This window comes from Echeneis naucrates, chromosome 2 (genome assembly GCF_900963305.1).
Source record: "Echeneis naucrates chromosome 2, fEcheNa1.1, whole genome shotgun sequence".
In the NCBI taxonomy this organism is placed as follows: Eukaryota; Metazoa; Chordata; class Actinopteri; order Carangiformes; family Echeneidae; genus Echeneis; species Echeneis naucrates.
Window position 1 is genome coordinate 17,365,451 of NC_042512.1, and position 21,267 is coordinate 17,386,717.

Sequence of the window (21,267 nt, forward strand, 5' to 3'; positions counted from 1 at the left end):
AGTGAGCTTGTAATGCCACCACAACATTTGCCTCCACCACGCAAGCATCCGAGAGATGACAATGTGTGGAAAGTTGTGTTTCACAAAGATAAAAAAAAAAGTAGAAAATTATCAGATTATGAGATTATACAAGAGCCAAGTAATGCTCTTGTGAAACTGCGATAAAGCCATTTTGGAGATGGTTCCAATTTGGCTTCAGACAGTCATTTAAGTCCTGATTTCACTACATGATGCTGGCTACAAATACAAATGTCTTCACACAATGTGTTGCGTGATCAACACTGCTGCTGGCCTCCGAATGTCAAACAGGAGTTCTCCATCAGTGTTATAAGTTTAGATACAAAAGGTGTTCGCCAGGCAAGGACAGTCGACTGAGTTGGATTATTGGAACAGCAGGATCGAGCCTTTTTGAAGCTTCACCCACACTCAGGATTTCTCTGCCTCTGCAGCATTGATTTGGGTCCATCCTGTCTCCCATCCTGTCATCTCAAACCCGCTAACTTTGTGTGAGTGCAGTAGTAGTAAGCTGCTTGAGGGCTCTTTTACCGATCCACATTTATTTCTGCACACCAGCATGAAACAACATATGTTAATTATTCAAAACCAGATGTTGTCCTCCTTCTTCTAAAGAGCATGTGTGCTGAAAATGCAATAATACGGTGAGGAGGTTTCAGGTTTCCGCCTGCACGTCCTTCATCCTTGCAGTAAAAGTAAGCGATAGTTAGGGCTGAACCAAACCTGCACACTTGTGCCAGGCGTGGAGAAGCCGTTGTCCAATGCTCTTATACATGTCTTGGTTGTAATCCTGCATTACAGAGGCAATGGTGAAGGCTTTAGCAGCAAGCTCCCACGGTGAGCCTCTAAGAGCCGGGGCTATCCCTAAGTACGTCTGCTTAGGGCTATAACTTACACATGCTCAGGAAAAACACACACTCAAACAAGTGCCAACAAACACACGCACACACAGCGCGGACATAGGCAAACACCGGCGTGCGCACACACTCCGCTGTATCTTCAACACCGAGCACAAAAGGCCCGCGAAGGAGCTGAGAGTCTAATTAGGTTTTAATTGATTTTGGAGTGGGTCTCTATCCTTCCCTCTCTCCCTTTCCGTCTTGCTCTCCCCTGTCATGGATTAGCGTCAGTGAGTGAGTGTTACTCAGATGTGATTATTGACCTGTTCGCTCAGCCTCTCCCCAGGCCCCGATGAATACATGCATGAGGGCCTGACGTGTGAGAGTCTACTGTCTGTCTCTCTCAGACACACACTTGAGCGAATTCCAGGACACCGGACACACACACACACACACACACACACAAACGCTCTCCCATAAGGACACACATTAGCACTGTCGACCACATGCAACCCCCCCCTTTATATTCAGATCTAAATTCCATTAGGAGATGTTTTGATCCAAACCCCGCCTGTGTCTGACACCATCCATTCCCAGTTTTCTGTCTGTCTGGCAGTCAGTCTCGTCTGCATGACCAGTCCTGTGTTTATAGAGCCATAATGGGACAGCAGCCCCCCCCCCCACCACCACCATGCCCCGCTCCTGCTCCTCCTCATTCCCCCTAGAACAGAGGGAGAGGGGTTAAGGAAACTAAAAACCCTTGAGGGCCACAAATTTTGCACCAGTCCAGACATGTCCTTTCTTCCTCTACTCTCACATATCACTTTGCCCCTCCGCCAAAACAACTAATTGCCTTTCACACCTTTGCTGTTTGTCACGGACGGGGGACATTTCCTGCAGGCGTCGGAACAGACCTGCAGCGTCTATTCAGTGCGCACATGCCTATCTATACACCTTTCAACTGGCCTTTTGTGGCCCCCATTGCTGCACTAGTGGTCACTCTCCCTGCTGTTAACACCTGCCAGTTTGCTGTTAACTACTTTGATGATTTGATGACCCATCTGTCTCAGAACCGGCTTGGGATGTTTTGTTTCGTTTCGAAAAATCAAAATTACACCAAAAATTACCACAGTTTGCTGCGGGTGCGGCATGATCGTCTGATTTGTTTTGTTTATGCTCACAAAAGAGCAGCAGCTGTTGCAGAATATCAGGAAAGCAAACTTGGCTGAAGTCAGACACTCGAGGCCTTCAGTTGTAATGATTCTCCTCTCTGCTCCATTGTGTTTTCTCGCTCTTTTCTACAGAAACTAACAAAGAACCGTCTGCCGCGCTTCTCATCTCCCAATGAAATCGGAGCAGAAATTAAGCAAGAAAGAGGGGTTACAGTAGATAGATAGATACAGTAGATGCATCGACAGACCACCCCCCCCCCACTGCCTTCGAAAGGGGACTCTAATAAACCATAAGTGCCTATGAAATATTAAAAAGATGCTGCAAGCAAATACACGGATTCCTGCCATCTTCAATCTAGCCCCAAAACAAGTGGCGCTCCTCTTCCTCATCCTCATTCTCCCTCACCTCCCCGCTGTCCATCTCAGATTCATACTTACAGATGACTGGGGCCAAACCGCTGACCACAAGCAGTCTGCGCCGGGCCCCGGCCCATCCACTCCTCGCCTCTTCCGCGGCATTGATCTGAAACATCAGACTATAACTGCTGTCTGACCCCACTGCGCCTGCTGGATGCATTTTAATTTAGCGCCGTCGACATATATTTGTGATGGAGATTGTTCACACACTCATGCACAGAGAAGCAGATAAGTTCCAATCCACTTTGCTCCACTTTGCTTACATGTGTGTGGACCGGGGGGACTGATGCATTAGGCTAAATTAGTCATGAAGCTCTGATGCATTGCTTTTATCTCAGCACCTCTGTGGCAGGTTTTACATTGAACTGCACCTGTTACTTATTATATCATCATTATGACGCTGGCAGTTGTAATAGTCCAGAGCACTGATGACCACGGTCTTGTCCTGAACGCCGGCAAAGTGCCAGATATTGACAGATCAGAACCTGAACAACTCCCTTTAGTCGTGACCTCTGGCAACTCGTCTGTCTCCCCTTTCATCCTCCACCACCAACCTCCCTCCTCCTCCTCCCGTGCCCCTCCAGCTACTGCTGATCAGCTATTGATTTCACATTATAAAAGGAATACGGAAACTGATCCCACACACACACACACACACAAGGGAGTTGTTGCCATGTGTTGTTGACATGGCAAGTCACGGGTCACACAGCTTCTTTGTGTGTGTGTGTGTGTCTGTGTGTGTGTGGAAAGTTATAAAGTTATATCATCAAATCTTCTCACCTCAGGCTGCACTCAATAACAAATAACCAAATAAAAATGAGAAAATAAAACCCACAGAGGTGGAAGAAATGGATCTTCCTGAATGACTATGGTTTTATGGTGCGTGTGTCTGTGTTTGTGCTTTCTGTATGTGATTCGTTGTTTAATTCAAGTGTGTAAAAATAAAACCCTTCCTCCTCCGGCTAAAAGAGACGGAGAATGAAAGAACAAAGGGGAAAAGAGATAGATCAAGAAAGGGAGGGAGGAAGATGAGGCAAACGAGAACGAGAGCTTGAGAAAAAAATGGGGGAGAGGGAGCATCGCCTCCACCTCCCTCTCTCTCGCTCCCCTCCTCAGCTCCTGGTATATCACTAGGTAGCATCCTGGGGCTTGGTGATGGCAGATTGCATTAGAGATATGGGCCTGATATTTCATCTAGCCTTTATTACATTTAGTTCACATCAATCGGCTGGCAGCCTGGAGGTAAGAGCTATTTGGCACACGGCCGGACTCCCCCCCTGAAATGAAATCCTGAATTAAAGTGCCACCTCAGACACGGAGTGCCTGCATAAGGCTGTGGATTTGATTGCTGCAGTCGAGCCGCGGTTTGGCTGCGTTACATCGTCCTAGTACTGACTGTTTGAACCCACTGAGGGAAAATCACCAGCTGGGCCGGGATATTAGCCAGAGTTCAGACCCCTTGCTGGGGCTGACCAAGCACTTTTCTTGGTTTTATAAGAGCCTAAAGTGCCCAAGGGGGAAAATGATGTCTGATGAGCACTTTCACACCGACAGGTTGCATGCCCAAGAGTGTACGTGCTTGTGTGTTCAAGCATAGCCACTGAAAACATATGTCCATTTACCGTCTTTACGACCATGTTATCGTCCATTTATTTCTTCCCTCGGTGTGTTTTCGCATCGGCAGTCTGGACTACATCGTGCTGCATCTTTCAGGTAACGCTCAGCTCTGGTTTGCTCTGATGTCTTCTCTCTAATCACAGCTGTCATGCAGATTTTCAACCCTGACCGAGATGGGTAGCCCTCCACCTCTGCACCGCTGCAGCTCCTCTCACCCTAACCCTCACCGAGGAGCCGAGGAGCGTGAAAACATGCAAAAATCGACTCTCTGCACACTCCTTCACACTGCCATGCCTAATCATACAGGCAAAAAAAAAAAAAAAAAAGGAAGCAGCCCATAACAGCACTACAGGGTTTGGATCAATCTGAGCAAAAAGCATAGCACAGGACGAAGAGAGCAGGAATATCGAGCTGTAATTTGGCTTTTTTCACTTATTTCGGCTGGTATTCCTGCATCCTGAAGGTAAATGCTTCCTGCCTGAAACACTGAAGGGCAAACACATCATGTATAAATACATTTTGGTGTGATCCCCTATTTCTCTAATGGGCCTTTAAAATGGGGTTGATAATTTGGAGGCTGGATGGATAGTTGGAGGAAACAGGGAAGTGGTTAGTCTGGCAAAGTAACACTGGCGTACATGCTCACTGAGTTACTCAAATGTAGAAGCCTTTTCCCGCCCACGCAGCCTGACTCTCTGTAACACACACTGTCACACATATAGGATGAAGGGAGTGAGTGGGAGTGTGCGTTAGAGGGCAGGCCAAGGCCTTGGTACCTCCAGGTGAGCGTAAAAAAACAAACAAAAACCCCCCAACTCAATGAAACCCTCTGTGGAAAGGAGAAGAGGAGGCATTTGAGTTTTCTCCTCCTCCTCCTGCCCTGCACGCCTTGGGCTGGGAACACCTGCCTGACTGCAACACCGCAGCAGGGAAGTCCACCGTGCCTCACAAAGCTGAGACATCAAAATAACGCGACACAACCGCGTGAATAGAACCGACAATCACTACAAAACTCTGCACTAAAGCAGTCACTCATGAATTTTCCTCCTGGCCTGAGAAAGTGCTTTGTCTCTGAACAGTACAAAAAACAGCCATCTCAGATTATTAATTCTTCAATTTTCAGAGAAATGAGAGGGCTGCGTAAGCTAAGGAGAAATAAATTGTTCTAATTGTATCATCAGTCTGCACTGACAAATCATCTGTATGTTCACTGTTAAACGAGCAAACACAGAGTCTCATTACGGATAAATTGTGCAACATTCCCTTGAAGTTAACGAAACACAACTGGACTGAACAGGAGAGACGGTGATTTCCTCTGAGGTCAAAAACAATAGACCACATATGATTTGGATTATTCCTGTTTGAGAGAGGAAACTGACCGAATATCGTCACATCTGAGCAGCTGGGGCTCAGCTGAGCCTCTTGCTTTTCCACCTCTCTCCTTACCTTCCCACGAAAACTCCCAAATGCATCACGATTGTTTTCTTTCATCCTATCGGTTCTGCCCTCTCTGCCCAAACTCAGACACGCAGCTGTTTTTAAATGCAGGCTGACATTTGATTATCAGATGGAGGGGGATTACAGCTGATAATGTCAGAGGTTGCTGACACAAAAAAATGCTTCTGAAAATTTGTGAAAACTTTTGTTGTGGTCAAATCAATGAGTTTCAGAAAAACTTTAAGAATGTAACAAAATCCAGTTTAAGCAGAACAAACATGAGGAATAATCACCGAGCCATTTGATTCATTCTTTCCATGAAGTCTATGCTGTGACCTGCTTTGCTTGTCTGTATTTACCACTGCAAATGAGAGCAAAAATTTGGGCTGCGGAAACTGAGGTTATGTGAATCTCATGTGCCCTTGAGCCAGGAATTTAACCCAGTAATTGCTCTGGAGAAGCCTTTTAATGGCCGTTGCTGAAAGCCTGCTGTTGTCCTTGGCTTCATCCAAAATGTGTGTAATGGTGTGAGAGTGGAAAAAGATGGAGTAAAAGAGGAAGGTTGCCATTCTCTTAATAAATAATTATTCCTTAAAAAGGAAGCCACAGTTAATGGTTTGCATTTTGCAGAAAGCTTGTACCTACAATTAACATTTCTTTTACAAGTGACCCGCTGTGGCCAAAATATGAAAAATGACTCACCAACTTGGGATCAAGCCAAACTACTGGCAGTGAATTATAATATGTAAAAGCCCGGACAACAGGAAATTACTTATTTGAGATACAAATGGTTTTGTGGCATACTAATGAAAATGTCAACACAAATCATCACTCTGCCACAATAATAAAACACCGTGATGTCTTAGTGGTCAAAGCAATTCTGCTCTGATGGAGATGAGCGGTGTTAAGACATTGCTAATATTTTGAGATGCTCTCTTTCTCGTATTTTCCCTCCTTGCTCATTCCTACTTACTTGCAGTCAAGCCTCTCGATCTCAAAGTGTGGGTTGAAGTTGAGGACGATACGTTGCGAGGGCTCCGGCGCTGTGATGATCCAGTGACAGTTCTGGTGAGGCGGGTACTCCAGAGGATAACCTGGGGAGGTGATGTAACCTGCCTCGCTGGCATCCAAGACACTTCCGCACTCTGCCGGAGGATAGAAACAGACGTGTGAGCGGTGACAGTTAGTGACTGTAAAATAAAGGAACTATCGAACATTCAGGAGGATTTTATTTTAAATATACTTCTGCTGCTGTTCTCTGTCTGTTATTTGCGTGACAGGCTATAATGAATCCATGCAAATCCCCCATAAATGGTGCACTCCCTCAAACAGGGAGGATGCTCCTTCATTTACCTTGTTTCTCTGTATGAAGATGTGATGAGCAACAAATGAACAGTAAAACAAAGAAAGCAATTTAGGCCGTCAGTTACGAGGAAATTGGAAAAACTTCTCCATTGTGTATTCTCAATGCGAGCGGGAACACATGGATAAGCTATTAAAACAATAAAAGATCATTGCTGCATTTGGCGAGGACACGCACACACACACACACACACACGCACACACACAGAAACACACAGAGCCTTTTTCACCCTCTTCCACACCCAGGCTCTTATCTCTCTAGTTCCCCGTTGGGAGCGTTCTCCAAGTGTAATTGTTGCTCCAGCAAGCCAATCTGCAAACATTAGGACACATTCCCTGATCCTATCACGCTCTCCCAGGAACAATAGCCTGCCAATGGCATCGCTCGGACAGCTCAGACAGGAAGTGACACACAGACGGCCTGTCTAGTGGGGTTCTGGGGGTCACCACGACTCTGTAATGAGAAGCTAACACTGCAACAAAGGGCCCTATTCTCTGCTTACGGCCCGAGAGCTGCACCAGCTCTCTCACTTTGCGTTATCTCTCATAAACACGCTAAACACATAAACTCACATGTAAATACAAAAGGAACATGTATATGGGTATTTTGCGTGAACACACACATGCCCAATGGGATATTACACATTGTGCACAATGGCTCTTTTATTACTGTTGCACTGCAATAGGTTTGCAGGCATTATTATTCTTTATGGAGACGCAAAGGCAAAACGTGTTCTCCATGACAACAGCAGGGGGTGGTTTAGCTCACTACCTAACACTGTACATGTGTGTGTCTGCGTGCATGGTGGCTGCCGCACCAGTGGGATGTCTAAATGAAATGAACTGTGAGATATTGAAGTCAAAGGAGGATGAATGTTTTCTCGGTATTGGAGCTGACGTTCAGTGGCTAAATAAGGAAAGCATCATTGAAGAGAAGGAAAATGCTACAACATCAGGCGTCTAACGAAGGCTCATGGTATACATGCTGCCATTAACAATGCTCAACCAGATGGTGGGTTTAACCATTCAGCTGCTGAGCTGAATCTATTCTTGACATAAATGGGTTGATATTCTTGCCTGTTTTTTTCAAATTTCTGTGAAAGCATCAATAAAGGAAGTGGAAAGAAAAAAAAAAAAAAAGCACCAAAGGCTTGAAGTGTAATAGACCCTTCAAGTGTTGACATTTTCACCGCCTATTGTGCTTAAAAGGCACACTTAAGATTCTCTGACATTTGATAGAGCTGTGATGGCTTCCTTACTTTGTTACTGGAGAGGCGCTACACCCACGCTCACACACGGGGCACACACAGCTGCCGGTGATTTTGTGCAGGTGCACGACTCCAGCCGCCCACGGGTATTTATGTGGCAACACAAATGTACACATATACATACATGTGCACCCAAGCTGCTGGCTCGTACATGCTTAAAACACAAACCCACGCATTTCAACACACGTTTGCATATACACACACACACACACACACACACAGAGTCAATGCTCCATGTTCAAACGGTCACCCACCCACACACACATCCAGATACATACAGAGGGCCTGTCAATCATAAAGGCCGGCAGAGGTGGAAAAAAAAAAGCTAACTGAAAAGATCAAAAACAAAGATGGCAAAGAGTGACAGGCTGAAAGCTACAAACACACATACAGACACACACACACACACACACAGACATCTCTTTTTCTGTTGCGGCTGTGCAGACAGACAGCCATTGTTAGGAAACCTACGGAGGGAACGGTGGGCAGGAGGCTATCAGCTCCCGGGGCCTCAGCAGATTAAGCCGTTTGGGGAGAATCCTGCAGCCTCAACAGTTTTTTCCCTGAGCTGCCCATTCAGTCGCCGCCAAAGGAGGATGAAGTGCAGGGGAGGGAGTGAGTGAGGGTGAGTGGGAAGGAAAAGGAAGGGAAGAAGGGAGAAAAGGATTACAGTGGGAGGAAAAATGGAAGAGGCAAAAGAAAGAAAGGGTGAGAAGAGGAGGAAGAGGAGATGAAGAAGGAGAAACATTGAGGCGATGGATAAAACATGGATTAAGGAGGAAAGAGGAAGATTGATCAGAAGGGGGAGGAGGGTGACGGCGCTGGTGTGGGGCTGATGTATGATGGGCGGGTGAGGGGACGAGGAAGATGGAGGATGAGTGACAGGCAGAGAGAGAGAGAGAGAAAGATGGGGAGGGAGGAAGGCCACAAGAGCTGGTGAGGGACGAGAAACACAGAGGGTGAGAGAAGATGCAACGACGGAGAGAAGAGATGGAGCAGAGGGACTGTGTGTGTGTGTGTGTGTGTGTGCGCGCGTGCGCGTGTGTGCATGTGTGTGTGCGTGATGCACAAAGAGCCTGACGAGCCTCATTAAGACATGCCTGCTATCCAGTGGCTCCCTGTAGATGCTGACCCCATTGGGAAACCTCTGTCAGGAAGCTCACACAGCCTGTGTGTGTGTGTGTGTGTGTGTGTGGGAGGGGGGGGGTGTTTGTTTCCTGCAGCAGAGAAAAAAATTAAAAATAACAGTAACACAGCGGCGATACTCTGCAATAAATAAGCTGCTGTGAGACGATTTCTTGATTGTAGAGACAGATGAGTGTAGTTTTTCCTAATTGCTTGGATGTCCCTATCAATTAGTGAGTACAAAATGTGGATGTGTGTGCGTGTGTGTGTGTGTGTGTGTGTTATTGTTGTTTCACTATTAAGCATAATGTTATGGTGAGAACAGAACTTGTGGTGTTGGATGAGTAACAGAGGGGAAGCACTCAGGAGCTGCCAGTGAGCTTCATGAATTACACTGTCTCTTCTACTAGAGGAGCCCATCTGTCTGCACACACACACACACACACACACACAAAACGCCACATATGTTCCTACCATGCAAGGACCAAAACCCTATTACAGGAGAACAATATCACTACTGCGGGTGTGTGTTTCTGTGTGTATGTGCAGAAAATGGAAGAGTTTGTTTGCACAACAATGTTTTTCTTTGTCATTCTGAATGTTTTGAGGCTAAAAGTGAAACGCAGCAGAAATGTACCATAAATGTGTGGATACTGTACCTCCACATGCAGCCACACCATCTATTGTGGTGTCAGTGAAATGAATGTGAATTAACGTGACTCTCTGCATGTGAGTGTGTGCACACATTTTACAGTCACTCCAGATCAAGCCAAGCGCAGAGACGTCTTTGTGCCCGCTGCGAGTGCCTTTATCTTCATTATCTGAGGAAATGTGCATATGTCTGCATGTCTTAACTCACATTGTGTGTGTGTGTGTGTGTGTGCGCGTGCGCGTACACCCGAGCTTTCATTTCTATTAGTCGCCTTATCTGGGAAGTATGGCGTCACGCTCTGGGATAAGCTGCGAGTGTGAGGAGAGGCACTGATAAATCCCTCCGTCATTCCTAGTGTCTCTTGTCCCTCCCTCCCTCACACCCCCCTTCATTCCCACCCCCTCCAACTCCCCCCACCCACCTTAATTAAAAAGTGCTATCGCCCAGAGTGAGGGAATGAGGGGAGAGTGGGCAGCGCTCATCCATTCAGTCAAGAGCAGGGGCTGTCTCTGCACCTTGCTTTTAATCTCCCCCATTCCACACTAGACTGGACCCAATGTGGGGTGAGGTGGGGTGGGGGGTGAGGAGGAAGGGTGAAGAAACGGGATTCACTTTCATTGCCCTCTGCTGTAACACCTGTATGCAGAGGCAGACTGACGGCGCTTTGGGAAGAAGGTAACGGTGGCAGCAGAGTGTGGACGGGAATTCCACCTGGACTGATCAAGCTAATGAAGCTTTCCAGACTTGTTGTACATCTGAATGACATTTAGGTGCTAAAATGAAGGCAGTCCGATACCTTCGCTGTGATGAATGTTTGTGGGTCTCCTAAACAAAGAGCAGAATTTTTTAAGAGATTTTGCAGACATTTTCCTGTCACTTTGTCTGTATCACGCATGACAAGACGTCTTTGACTGAGAAATGCATCATATTTGTCAACTACCAAAAGACCAATCAGCCAAGAAATGTGTCACACACAGACAGCTCCTTCATGCTAAAGTGTTAATGTGTTTAAGGTTTTTTTTTTTCTGTTAAGTACGAACAAAAGGCACATCAAAGGCAGATAATATCCCCAGAAATCCTATTTTCCTCTCTGCCTGCCTCTCTTTCTCTTCCACACTCCCTAACAGGATAAGTGCCCCCATGCTAATCAGCTGAATGCACAGCGCTGGCCATCCTGATCAATGGTTCAATGGATCAATTGAGTAAACAGATGGCTGCTGGAGCCCACGGGGGGTAATGGTGTGGGTCTAATCCTAAACACTACCTGACTACAGTATCACATCTCCCTCTCCCCTGGTGCTCTCTTGTGTCAAAGCTGCTCCACCGGAGCACTTTTCACTAAAGGTTTCCCTGTTTAAAGAGCTGAAACAGCCGAGCCGACATCAACAAGGAGGGCGATGAAGAATTGAGCTCTGCTGCAGGAGTCGTGGTGATTTGTTGCCGCTCTCTACCCCCCACCTAACAGACTGCTACCAACTGCTCGAGAAATCAAAATAAAGAATTGGAGTCTGTAAAAAGCTTTTCTTTAAATTCACACCTGAAACTGTTTCCTCTTGTAGCCTCTTCTCTTTAACCCTGCTTTCTGAATTACAATAAATTCCAAATGCTTTCCCTCTTGACAATGCCAACCCCCTCCAGCTCCCACCTAAGCCCGTCCCTGAGCACCGGTTAAGAACCCCTTGTGTGGCTAATGCGGCAGAATGAAAGACCCAGCTCTGTTTTATTTATGGGGGTCTTGTTTTTAATTCCACCCCAATTGCGACAGGCTGTTCGGGGGCTTTGCGTGAACCTGTGACTCCCATACCTGACTGGTATTGAGCAGCCGGCTCAGTTTGTCTTTGGCCATGAATGTTAATAGGTGACGCTGTTTTCACAGCTGATACCTCTGAGGCCAGGGCAGATTAAAATACAGAGAAATGCACAGAACGGGAGCGGAGAGGAGAGAAGCACAAGACGGGAGAAAAACACAAATAAAAAGACCAGAAAAGACAGCAGAAATGACAAATTGCTCACTAAGCGCCAACATTTGGGAGAGAATGAATGGAAATATTATTCTGGAAGAACTTGATACCATAGGTGGAGAGGATGCACAGCCACCCACTCAATAAACATGCAAATGAGCTGCTTAATGGCCTGAATATTAATGCATGTGGTAATTAATGTACATGTCACTGAGTCAAACTATTACGATTACAGTACAAGCGCAGTGGAAGTCGCTTGTCTTGTGATATAAATGGATAGCGAGACAGGAAAAGGGCCTTTTTCTGCTCTGTTGTTGTGAAACTGCCACCAGCAGAGAACAGAAAACCACAACTGGAGAAGTCCAGTCTTCTGCAGATCTTTTACTTTGAGACTGAGATTTTAACACTTCCAGGGATTTCTGGCACCGCAGGCATGCATCAGTTTGTTCCAAAACATTATATTTTCAGGGGAAACCTTTTGCCACTGGAAATGTACCAAGTTGCCTCAAACTCAGGCTGTCTACCATCAAGAGCAGGAAAGTGATGCGACTACAACGCACTCAACTTTTAGAAGAGCATCATTTTGTCAGAGCTCGTCTGTGTTTTTCAAAGGTAGATACACATCACATCACTTCAGCCTCACGTGGCGTTCTTTAGCTGTACGATAGTCTCACTTCATAAACTCCCTCCATCTGGCTCCGCTCCATCCAGTGCCATTTTAACTCCTGACCCCAGCACGCTTTGATGTTGCCCTTTTCCTCCCTCGCTCCGTTTGATTCACAGCCCGTACCCCCACCCCGGTCTCTCCTCTTAGAGCTCCCCCTTGCTTGTTTAGCTTCTGTTTCTTTTGCGCTGTGGGACGATGCTCTCACTTCTCTTTTCACTTTTCTGCACCTTGGGTCTGAGTGCATCTGCCTTCCATTCGTCCCTGCAGTAACTGCCTCTTCGTCCCCTCATGTCTCTCTCTGCTGCACCCTCTTCCTCTCTGAAGCTCGCTGCTCTGTCTCCGTTCTGCTCTCGCTCAGCCTCTCTTCCTTCTGGCATCTGTGTGTAATGTGGCTCTTGAGAGGAGCGTGGAGGGAGAGACGTGGGGTGCAGGGTCTTGGCAGGGGAGAGAGACAAGGAGAGGGAGACAGAGAGAGAAAGTGGGGAGGGTGGGGGGCGACTTTTTGCTGGCCCGATGGCTGCCAAGAGGGCCACATCTGTCTCTGATCAACGGGTACACAGGCAGCCAGTAAAACACACACACACACACAGAGGGATGGCTGTCTCTGTCCTATTTAAAACAAGAGGAAGAGCCCAGGAGCTGCAGCACTGAAGCCAAATGTAAACTGATAGAGAAATGGGATTAAAAACTACAATTCATCAGATAAAAGACGAACAGGCCACGAGGGAATCAATCTGTTTGAAGTTTCATGTTACTCACAAATAATCCCCAAAAAGCGCACCTTCATATAAAATGGGAAAGTGTGGCACCGTAAAAGCATCGAGAATAGGCAGAGAAAAGTGTTTTAAAGTCTGAACGAACCAGAGTCAGTCCTCGGTGTGGTCAGGATTTAATGAAGCAGCTAATGACTGATACCTCATTATTATTATTATTATTATTATTTGATCATGTGTGTCACTGACCAGACGGGCACTGTGCGCCCCACAGTTAAATCCACATTTAATTGGGCCTCTAAATTAATTTGGCGCTGTTTCATGTTGGAGCTTTAAAAACGTGGACTCTCCACCATGCCACTTCCGCGCTTTACAGCGGGGATCAGCGCTGTTGACGTGCCTTAAAGCAAAGCTCTGCGCCCCCCTCCTGCTAAAGGTCTGCCTTTCTTTGGCTCATCCTGCTCCATAGTCTCGCTGCTTATTGTAGTTTGATTGCTGAGAGCGCACGGAGGTGACGGTGCGCCGCCGCCTGGAGCAGCCAGCCTTCAGCCCGCACACAAGCCCAAAGAGAGCGGGGTGATAATGAAGGAGACAGTCCCGCGGTGGCTGGTGAGGATAATGATTATAATGGTGGTGATTACAGTCCTCGTCGTCAAATATTGCAATGACAGGAGAGCTTTTACGCACGGTTTCATGGACACCAGTGAATTTGTAAAATAGCAGGTTCTAGCCCAGCCTACGCCTAAAACCAGTTTTCATCCTGATGTGAACTCGTAGTTTAATCAGCGCGGGGTTTGTTTATTTCCCTTGATGAATAATTAAATCAAAGAAAAACAACGGCGTAAACAATGTGTTTGAATTTTCAAAAGCCTCATGCATATAATCAGCTCATTCGCAGTCCGCTCTGTGGACCCAGTCAGGCTGGAGCAGATAACTGTTCCAATCCCCTAAATATTTCATCAAAGTGTCCAAGTTCTTTAGTTTTAGATGTCCAACAACTGGTACAGTACAAGATTCAGTTAATCACGGACTTAAATGTTTAGCAGTCATCAGGACTGCTGAGGTTTTCCACCCATTAGGCCTGTTTTTACAGATGTTTCATCTTTGCCTCCGTCATTTTCTCCCATATTAACCAATATTCAGCTCTATCACGTGCGTTTGAAATAATGTGAAACATATGACCCAGAGTGGGATAACTGTACCCCAGCAGATGAAACCAAATGTCATGTTTGGACTACTCATCCATGTTCCTGTGCTTCAGAGCGTTTGTTCTCTCTTTCGTGGGTTTTGGTTGAGACCCTGAATGCGTCAAAAAAAAAAAAAATCAAAGAAGTATCTGAAACTCACCCTCTCCTCTGAATCCCAGCGCCACATGACACATTGCCATTAAAAATCCAATCAGTGATGGCACAAAATCCATCTTGGATGTTTCAGAAACTTGCAGACAGCTTTAAGTTTCGGATTTGTTTTTCCACCTCGTATTAGAGAAATTCAGTTGTTCCTCCAAAAATAAAATAAAAAAAAAAATCCACACCCCCGTAGGATAAAAAAAAAAACAAAAAAAAAACAAAAAACGGAACAGTCCAAACTGAACAACTTGAGTGATAATCCCACGGCGTTTGTTAAACCATTGGAGGGGGGAACTGTGACAACCACATGGCACTGAAAAAAATCTGATGCTTTTTATTTACGCAGCCGCTCGCCTGAAAGTCTGTCCACTCAGGCTTATCCAAAAAATGCTCATAAAAAAACAAACTCCTTGAAGAAAACTGCGGGTTCTCCGCAGCAGAGCGGCTCTGAGCTTCTGGTCGGCGGCTGCAGGGCGCGTCAAGTTCCGACCCAGAGGCTCCGGGGACGGGATCCGCGTCTCTGAGTCCCCGCGTATTTTGCGCACGAGAGGTTCAAGTCTACAGTCTGAGCTGCGAGAGCAGCGGAGGAGTCTGGAGCTGCCTGCCTGTCGGATCAGCGTCTCAGCGGGGATGGATGAGGAGTCCACACCGGTCCTGTCACCTCCTGAAGCTCCGCGTCTCTCCCTCAGCCCCGGACAGCCTGCGCTCCGCTCCGCTCCAACACCGGCGTGAGCTCCAAATGCCGCGTCTGCTGAGGGGTGTGTAGAGTGAGTGTGTGTGTTTGTCTCTCTGTGTGTGTGTGTGTGTGTGTGAGAGAGAGAGAGGGATCGTGCTTTTGAGCTGAGCAGCTATCGCGTTACAGTCAAGGCGCCTCGGCTCCGCCCCCTCCCGTCCGTGTCTGATTATAGGGAGGGGGAGAGAGAGAGAGGACATGGACACAGCCCAGTCTCTCTCTCTCTTCCTCTCTAACACACACACACACACACACACACACACACACACACATATAAAGGACGCATCCCCCTTACAGAAGATACCACAGATATGAACTGTTCCATAGCTCATCCTGAGATAAGACTTATATTATAATGGCAAAGCAGGGAGCAGAACTCCTCCTGGGGCGGTTTTCAAAGGAACACCGAGCATCAGAAAATCTGAGAAAGAGTGAAAGGGAAAGGAGTGTCAAAGACAGCAAAATGGCACACGGCTTTCACCACAAACACACATGAGACAAATAAACCAATGTCAAAGCCCTCAACTCATCAGAAGGAGAGCCCACCTCAGCCCTGCCCAATCTCAGCCCTGCAATCAACAGGCCTAAATACAGAGCGCAAGGCCGAGTAATGACACAGTAGAGAGCCCAAAATAATCTGCTGAGAAAGGCCTCTCCAGCGTCCAGCCCATGTGCCCTGCCTATGGCTTGTATTACCGTGTAATGTAATGGGCTGGCTGTGGACCGGCTGTATAATGAGGTACAGTATGTAGCCTTGCCGGCATCTTTATTTGGAACTAGGTGCATTCCTGAAGGTCAGCACACATGGGAGACTTTCTGAGACTTCTCCTGGGAAGCCTGTCCAGGTAAGAGGCGCAGCCCGGTGCAATGTGAGAGCCACGCTACGCTACACAACACAGTCATTATTACGTTGTGTTATTCTCCAGGGATCACTGCAGTCACAAGTCGTAAACAATGTCAGCGAACGACCTCCGTGCCCTTGACAGAAGGTTGTATGACAGCGCTGTGTGTCACTGTCTGTCACCTCCATCGGCTGTCATCCTCTGCTGCTCTGTGCCCCCCCTTCCTGCCCCGCCTATCGCCAGGTTGACTAGATGCCATCATCTTTTACTGCACTCTCGCAGCCTGTCAGTCTTTTTGCTTTAAGCCCACCTCTAGCCTGAGGGTGCGGCGGCCTGTCAAACATCACTCTGATTGGCTAATCTGCGCCTCTGGCTGGGGGTCCTCACTGGCATAAACCAGCTTGCCATGCGCCGTATCGTGGAACCACCACCATGAGATTCTTTTTTGTTTTCCCATGCTGCCCCGGTGTGTATTACATGTGCGTTTATCGATGAGAGAGCATTGATTAAACTCTTTTTAATGAGCATGAGGTGATCTTTGCTTAACCCCTGCAATGACCCTTTCCCCCAGATAAAGAGAGATAAAGGCACAGCCAGTATCAAACCTTCAAGCAACACTAAGTCACTTTCTGTTCTGTTCCCCCCTCTATGTCCCCAGGGGTCATTTGATACTCCTCTCCCCCATTTGTCAACATCTCTGCCCCCACCATCAGCTTTCAACCCCCAAAATATTGGGTCAACACATGGCTAATGGAGGGCAACAGTCCACAGGAGAACTGAGAGAGATAGAGACACAGGGGGAATGTTGTGGGCGAGATATGTATTCGTCTCCAGCCTTCATAGATATTTACACCGCAGCCTGTATATGTTTGGCATTCTTGGCAAGTTGCACGTTTGCAGGGATGTTTGAAATGCTCTCGGGATCACGGCACCTTTTTTCTTTTTATAATTTCCGTCTGCGATTTTTGCGTTCGGCCACATCTGCGCTGTCGTTTCATATGTGTTTAAAAGAAGCTGCAGCAGAGAGGAGCGAGATAGGCTCATTGTGGGCTAGAGAGTGAGATATGCTGCAAACGACTAAAGCGATTCTCATATTCTCACCAGCACGTGTCACAATATGAGCCAGAGTCTAAAAAAAAGCCACGGGACTCTGCATGGCTCGGTGTCAGAGGCTGTTGGAGTATCGGAGCAGTGAAATCGAACACTTAACCTGCAGCTGCAACACACACACACACAATTCTGGTGTATTTTCCTCAGGTCGTGCCATCTGTATTCCCTCTGTCATCTCCCTGCCCCAAAATACAGTCGACAAATGGCTGGCATACAGTCCGACCCCACTGCTGCACACCTGGGCTGTGTTCACTCAAGGGTGGTGGAGAGGAACACAACAGGGTCTTTCTCCCCCGTAATGTGTGTGTGTTTGTGTGTCTGTGTGCGTGTGGGAGAGAGAGAGATAGATACCTCTGACTGCCACACTGCCTCTCTTATCACAACCGGCCCCAGAGACTGACAGCATGACTGATAACTCTCCCTCTCTTTCTCTGTCTCTCTCCCGTCTGTCATACACCAGCACACACCTCTCTACCTCTCCCACCCTCTCAACGCCCCCCCCACCCCCACCCGACCCCGCTCTCTGCCTCGTCAGTGTATTTCAGCCGGCTGTAGGTTCAGGAGGGAAACTCTGAGGCTGCGTGACCTCAGTCCACACCTTCAGCCTTCTTCCCTTCATCACCGACAGACACGACTTTAGATCTAACAGTGTGGGAGATAAGCCAGAGATAGCCTTGACTTGACCCCGTATGCATCTCAAGCGTGTGTGTTTGTTGGGGGTGGGGGGGTCTCAGGGTTTTGTAAGGACATCAAGAGTGGCAGGCCAAGGAGGGAGTTTTGTGATCCCCTCAATGAGCAATATTAGAGCCTCCCGATGGCTTTTCTGGATTATTCACACACAACAGAACGATTTAAACACTATACACGTACACACATACCATCGCACAGGTCGGACTCCGAGCTAATTCACGGCCTCGATCTGCTGCATCTTTAATCTTCAAAATGTTCTGTTTGTTGTATTTTTATCTTCACACACTGTTCGTGGCTGCTGCAGTGACCCAATTTCCCCTTGGGATCATTAAAGTTTCATCTGATCTTTATCTTATGAGCACATCTGCACGCACACACACACACACATCCTCTTCTACCCTGTGATTTTTTTCCAAATATTCCCTCATCATTTTCTCCAGCGAGAGGGATCTCATCCTCTACTCCTGACTACCACCCTCAGATTCCTGAGGGGCCACCCAGCGCTGTGGGCAAGTCCTGGCCAGGGTAATAATTACACACACACACTTCAGCCGACTGTACTTCATGCTCTAATCCTAGCTCTGCATTGCTGGCTGGTAGGATTGTATGGAAACATCTGGTGTCTGTCTGCTGCTTTAACACTCCTCCTTCTCCTCCTCCCTCGGCGTCTATGTCTGTGAATCTGTATGTGCTACCTTCAGTCATCATCAAAACACTTTCAGCTGCAGTGCCAAAAAAAAAAAGGGGCTGACAGAGAGGAAACCTCAAAGTCGAGCTGAGCAGAAATGCAGTGTTATGATTTGAGGAAACAAATTTCATGATCTTCCTCTTCAGGTTTTTTCTCCATCAGTTCTGAGGAACTTAATCTGACATTTTGCAGTTGCTCAGATCGGTTCGTCACCCACTGAGGCAAGAGAGATGACAGAGCACCGAGTGTAGTCTGCAGTCACCTCCAGAACTACCCTGGCTCTGATTCCAGTGCAGGATGATTCATTTGCAGTTTACAGCTGAGCCTAATGGGGGCAGGCAACAGCATCAAGCGAAGGTGATGAGAAGTCCGGGCTCCAGGCAATCTTCAGGAGCGCCGTGTGAACATAAACAAACTTTATGTCAGACAGTGTGTACGCTGAAATGATTAAGAAAATAGGTCAGCGTGCACATGACAGCTATGCAGGCTCATCGTGGCACACAGAGAAAATACGGGGGATTTATGAAACATTCAGTAAATAAGTCACAGTGGATGATCAGCATTTGCCAAATGGCCTCATTTTGAAGAATGGTAATTTATTAACCTGCTTAATAAGTTGCAGTTTTGGATTTAGATATGAGCTTGGCTTGTTTCACATGCAAGATGGCCGCACTGCTGTGTGTCTCCCCATAGCTGTCGTCAGCTTCACTCAGAAATGTTGTTTGCCCACTTTAATTGCAAGATGCCGGCTCTATTCCCCGGCCACCTCTTGTTTATGATACAGCATCATTATCCTCTGTCTGCTGCAGAGGAAGAAGGAGAAACGCATCTTCCTTTGCTTTTCCACCAGGATATATTTTACTTCTGCTCTGTCTCTTTCATCTCTTTCCACTGGCCTGCTGTGTGTCTTTATAGTCACATCAAAGTGACCTTCGCCAGCCCATTCCCTCCAAAACCCCCACCCCTCCTTTTAGTCTGGAGCCTCGAGACACCCACACACACACACACACACACACACACGGAGGGTGGGGGGGCGGCTTACTACACATATTATCCAGGCAGCACTACAATACCAGAAACATGGAGCAATTTTCAAATAACAATAGACATACAAGTGCATAAAAACGGCACTGCACTGCAAATGCCTCAGCATGTGTTTTTTTTTTGGGGGTGTCAACTGAGAAAGTGAGAGAAATCTATTCCATTATATATTCATGCATGGAAATTTGTATACTCTATTTCATGCAATATTTCCTAAAGTGGGCAAATACAAGAATGTATATGAACTCCTCGCCCCCGCTTCCTCCCACAGCCTGCACATGAATTCTAGGTTGTAGCCCCCGCGCCATCATCGCAGGATGAGTACTGAATTAGGAGGCAATAATGAAAAGACAGGAGGCCATTCTCCACGCCTTGTTTACTCTTCAGGGCCTTTATCGCTCGGCCTCTGAAGGAAAGATCAGCGCTTGACAAACTGGGGAGAGAAAACACTGGAGGACAAGTGTATGCTAATGAGAGTTTTTTTGATAGGGGGAGGGGGGATAAAAAAAGTGTTGCACAACTAGGAGGCACAGATTTCCTTCTTGCTACCGCAGTATGTGGCAGAACAAGAGGAATCATGTCTGTATCGTACGGAGTCAGGCACTTAAACGTTATTTATGCTGTAACTGAAGACGCACTGTAATGTTACATCATCCAGGAGAAACTCTTTTTATAAATAGAGCTCACATACTGTACATAGACCGAATGTACGGCTCGATTTCAACGCGTTTCCCTGTCAACAAGAGTTTATGGGTAAAAATTCCACTCATAGCACTTCTCAGCTGAGGACAAAAAGATAAAGACAGAGAAACAGAGAGACGGGCAGCAGATGGAAAGCGGACGTTGGAGATGCAAAGAGCAACAGGGATTTACTGTGCATCTGCTGTGGGAGGAAGAAGGTGAAGAAAGACGGATCACAAAAAGAAGAAAGGTCGCATTGAGGGAAACAGGAAGAAGCTGCGAGCGTGGCAGACGAGGGCACTTAGGATGAGACGGCTGACGGTTTAGGGAAGCAAAGATCTTTGAGAAAGGCAGCTCCTTTAACGTAGTTTAACGGTGGGACGCTCGCATTACCATGGTAATCTTATCAATATCGTGTGTGTGCGTGTCGCAGACTTTAAGCACTCTGCCCCATTAGCAGAACCTAATTGACTTACAGCCTTCTGACCACAAAGGTAACATCTGTGTCAGTCATGTAAGTGAGTGCTCCGTGTCACCTCACACACACACACACACACACTTTAAAAGGCATCTCCTTCATTGTCCATCCCTTCGCCAATGATTGACCTTGACATGGACCAGTGGATGCAATATGGACCATATCTTTGTCTCCTTGAGATGAGATGAGATGAGCTCAGAGAGGAAAAGAGGCCAAAGAGAAACACGCTGGCTTTATTCAAGTGGCATTTACTCTTTTTAACGTGCAGTTTCCTGCTTTTTTTTTTATTTTTTTTATCATTTTCAGAGCTTATTCCACGCTGCCTGACAGTGTGTCAGTTTTTTCCATCTCAGTTCACATTGAGTGAGTCAGACTAGATGAGACAATTTTGAAAATGGTGACAGCATTTC

At 46.9% G+C, this 21,267-nt stretch overlaps 1 protein-coding gene across 4 annotated transcripts in view; it reads right to left on the reverse strand.

Annotated features, from left to right (window-relative positions):
• The window catches only part of nrp2a (neuropilin 2a), a 54,410-nt gene extending 39,024 nt beyond the window's left edge, over window positions 1-15,386 (reverse strand). For all 4 annotated transcript variants that reach the window (XM_029515856.1, XM_029515845.1, XM_029515836.1 and 1 more), the window contains exons 1-2: window positions 14,593-15,386; window positions 6,471-6,642 (exon numbers count right to left, since the gene is read on the reverse strand). In XM_029515856.1, the coding sequence (XP_029371716.1) occupies window positions 6,471-6,642; window positions 14,593-14,665 (245 nt within the window). In that variant the 5' untranslated portion in view covers window positions 14,666-15,386. The remainder of the gene's footprint in view (window positions 1-6,470; window positions 6,643-14,592) is intronic.
• Window positions 15,387-21,267: the final 5,881 nt, after the last annotated feature.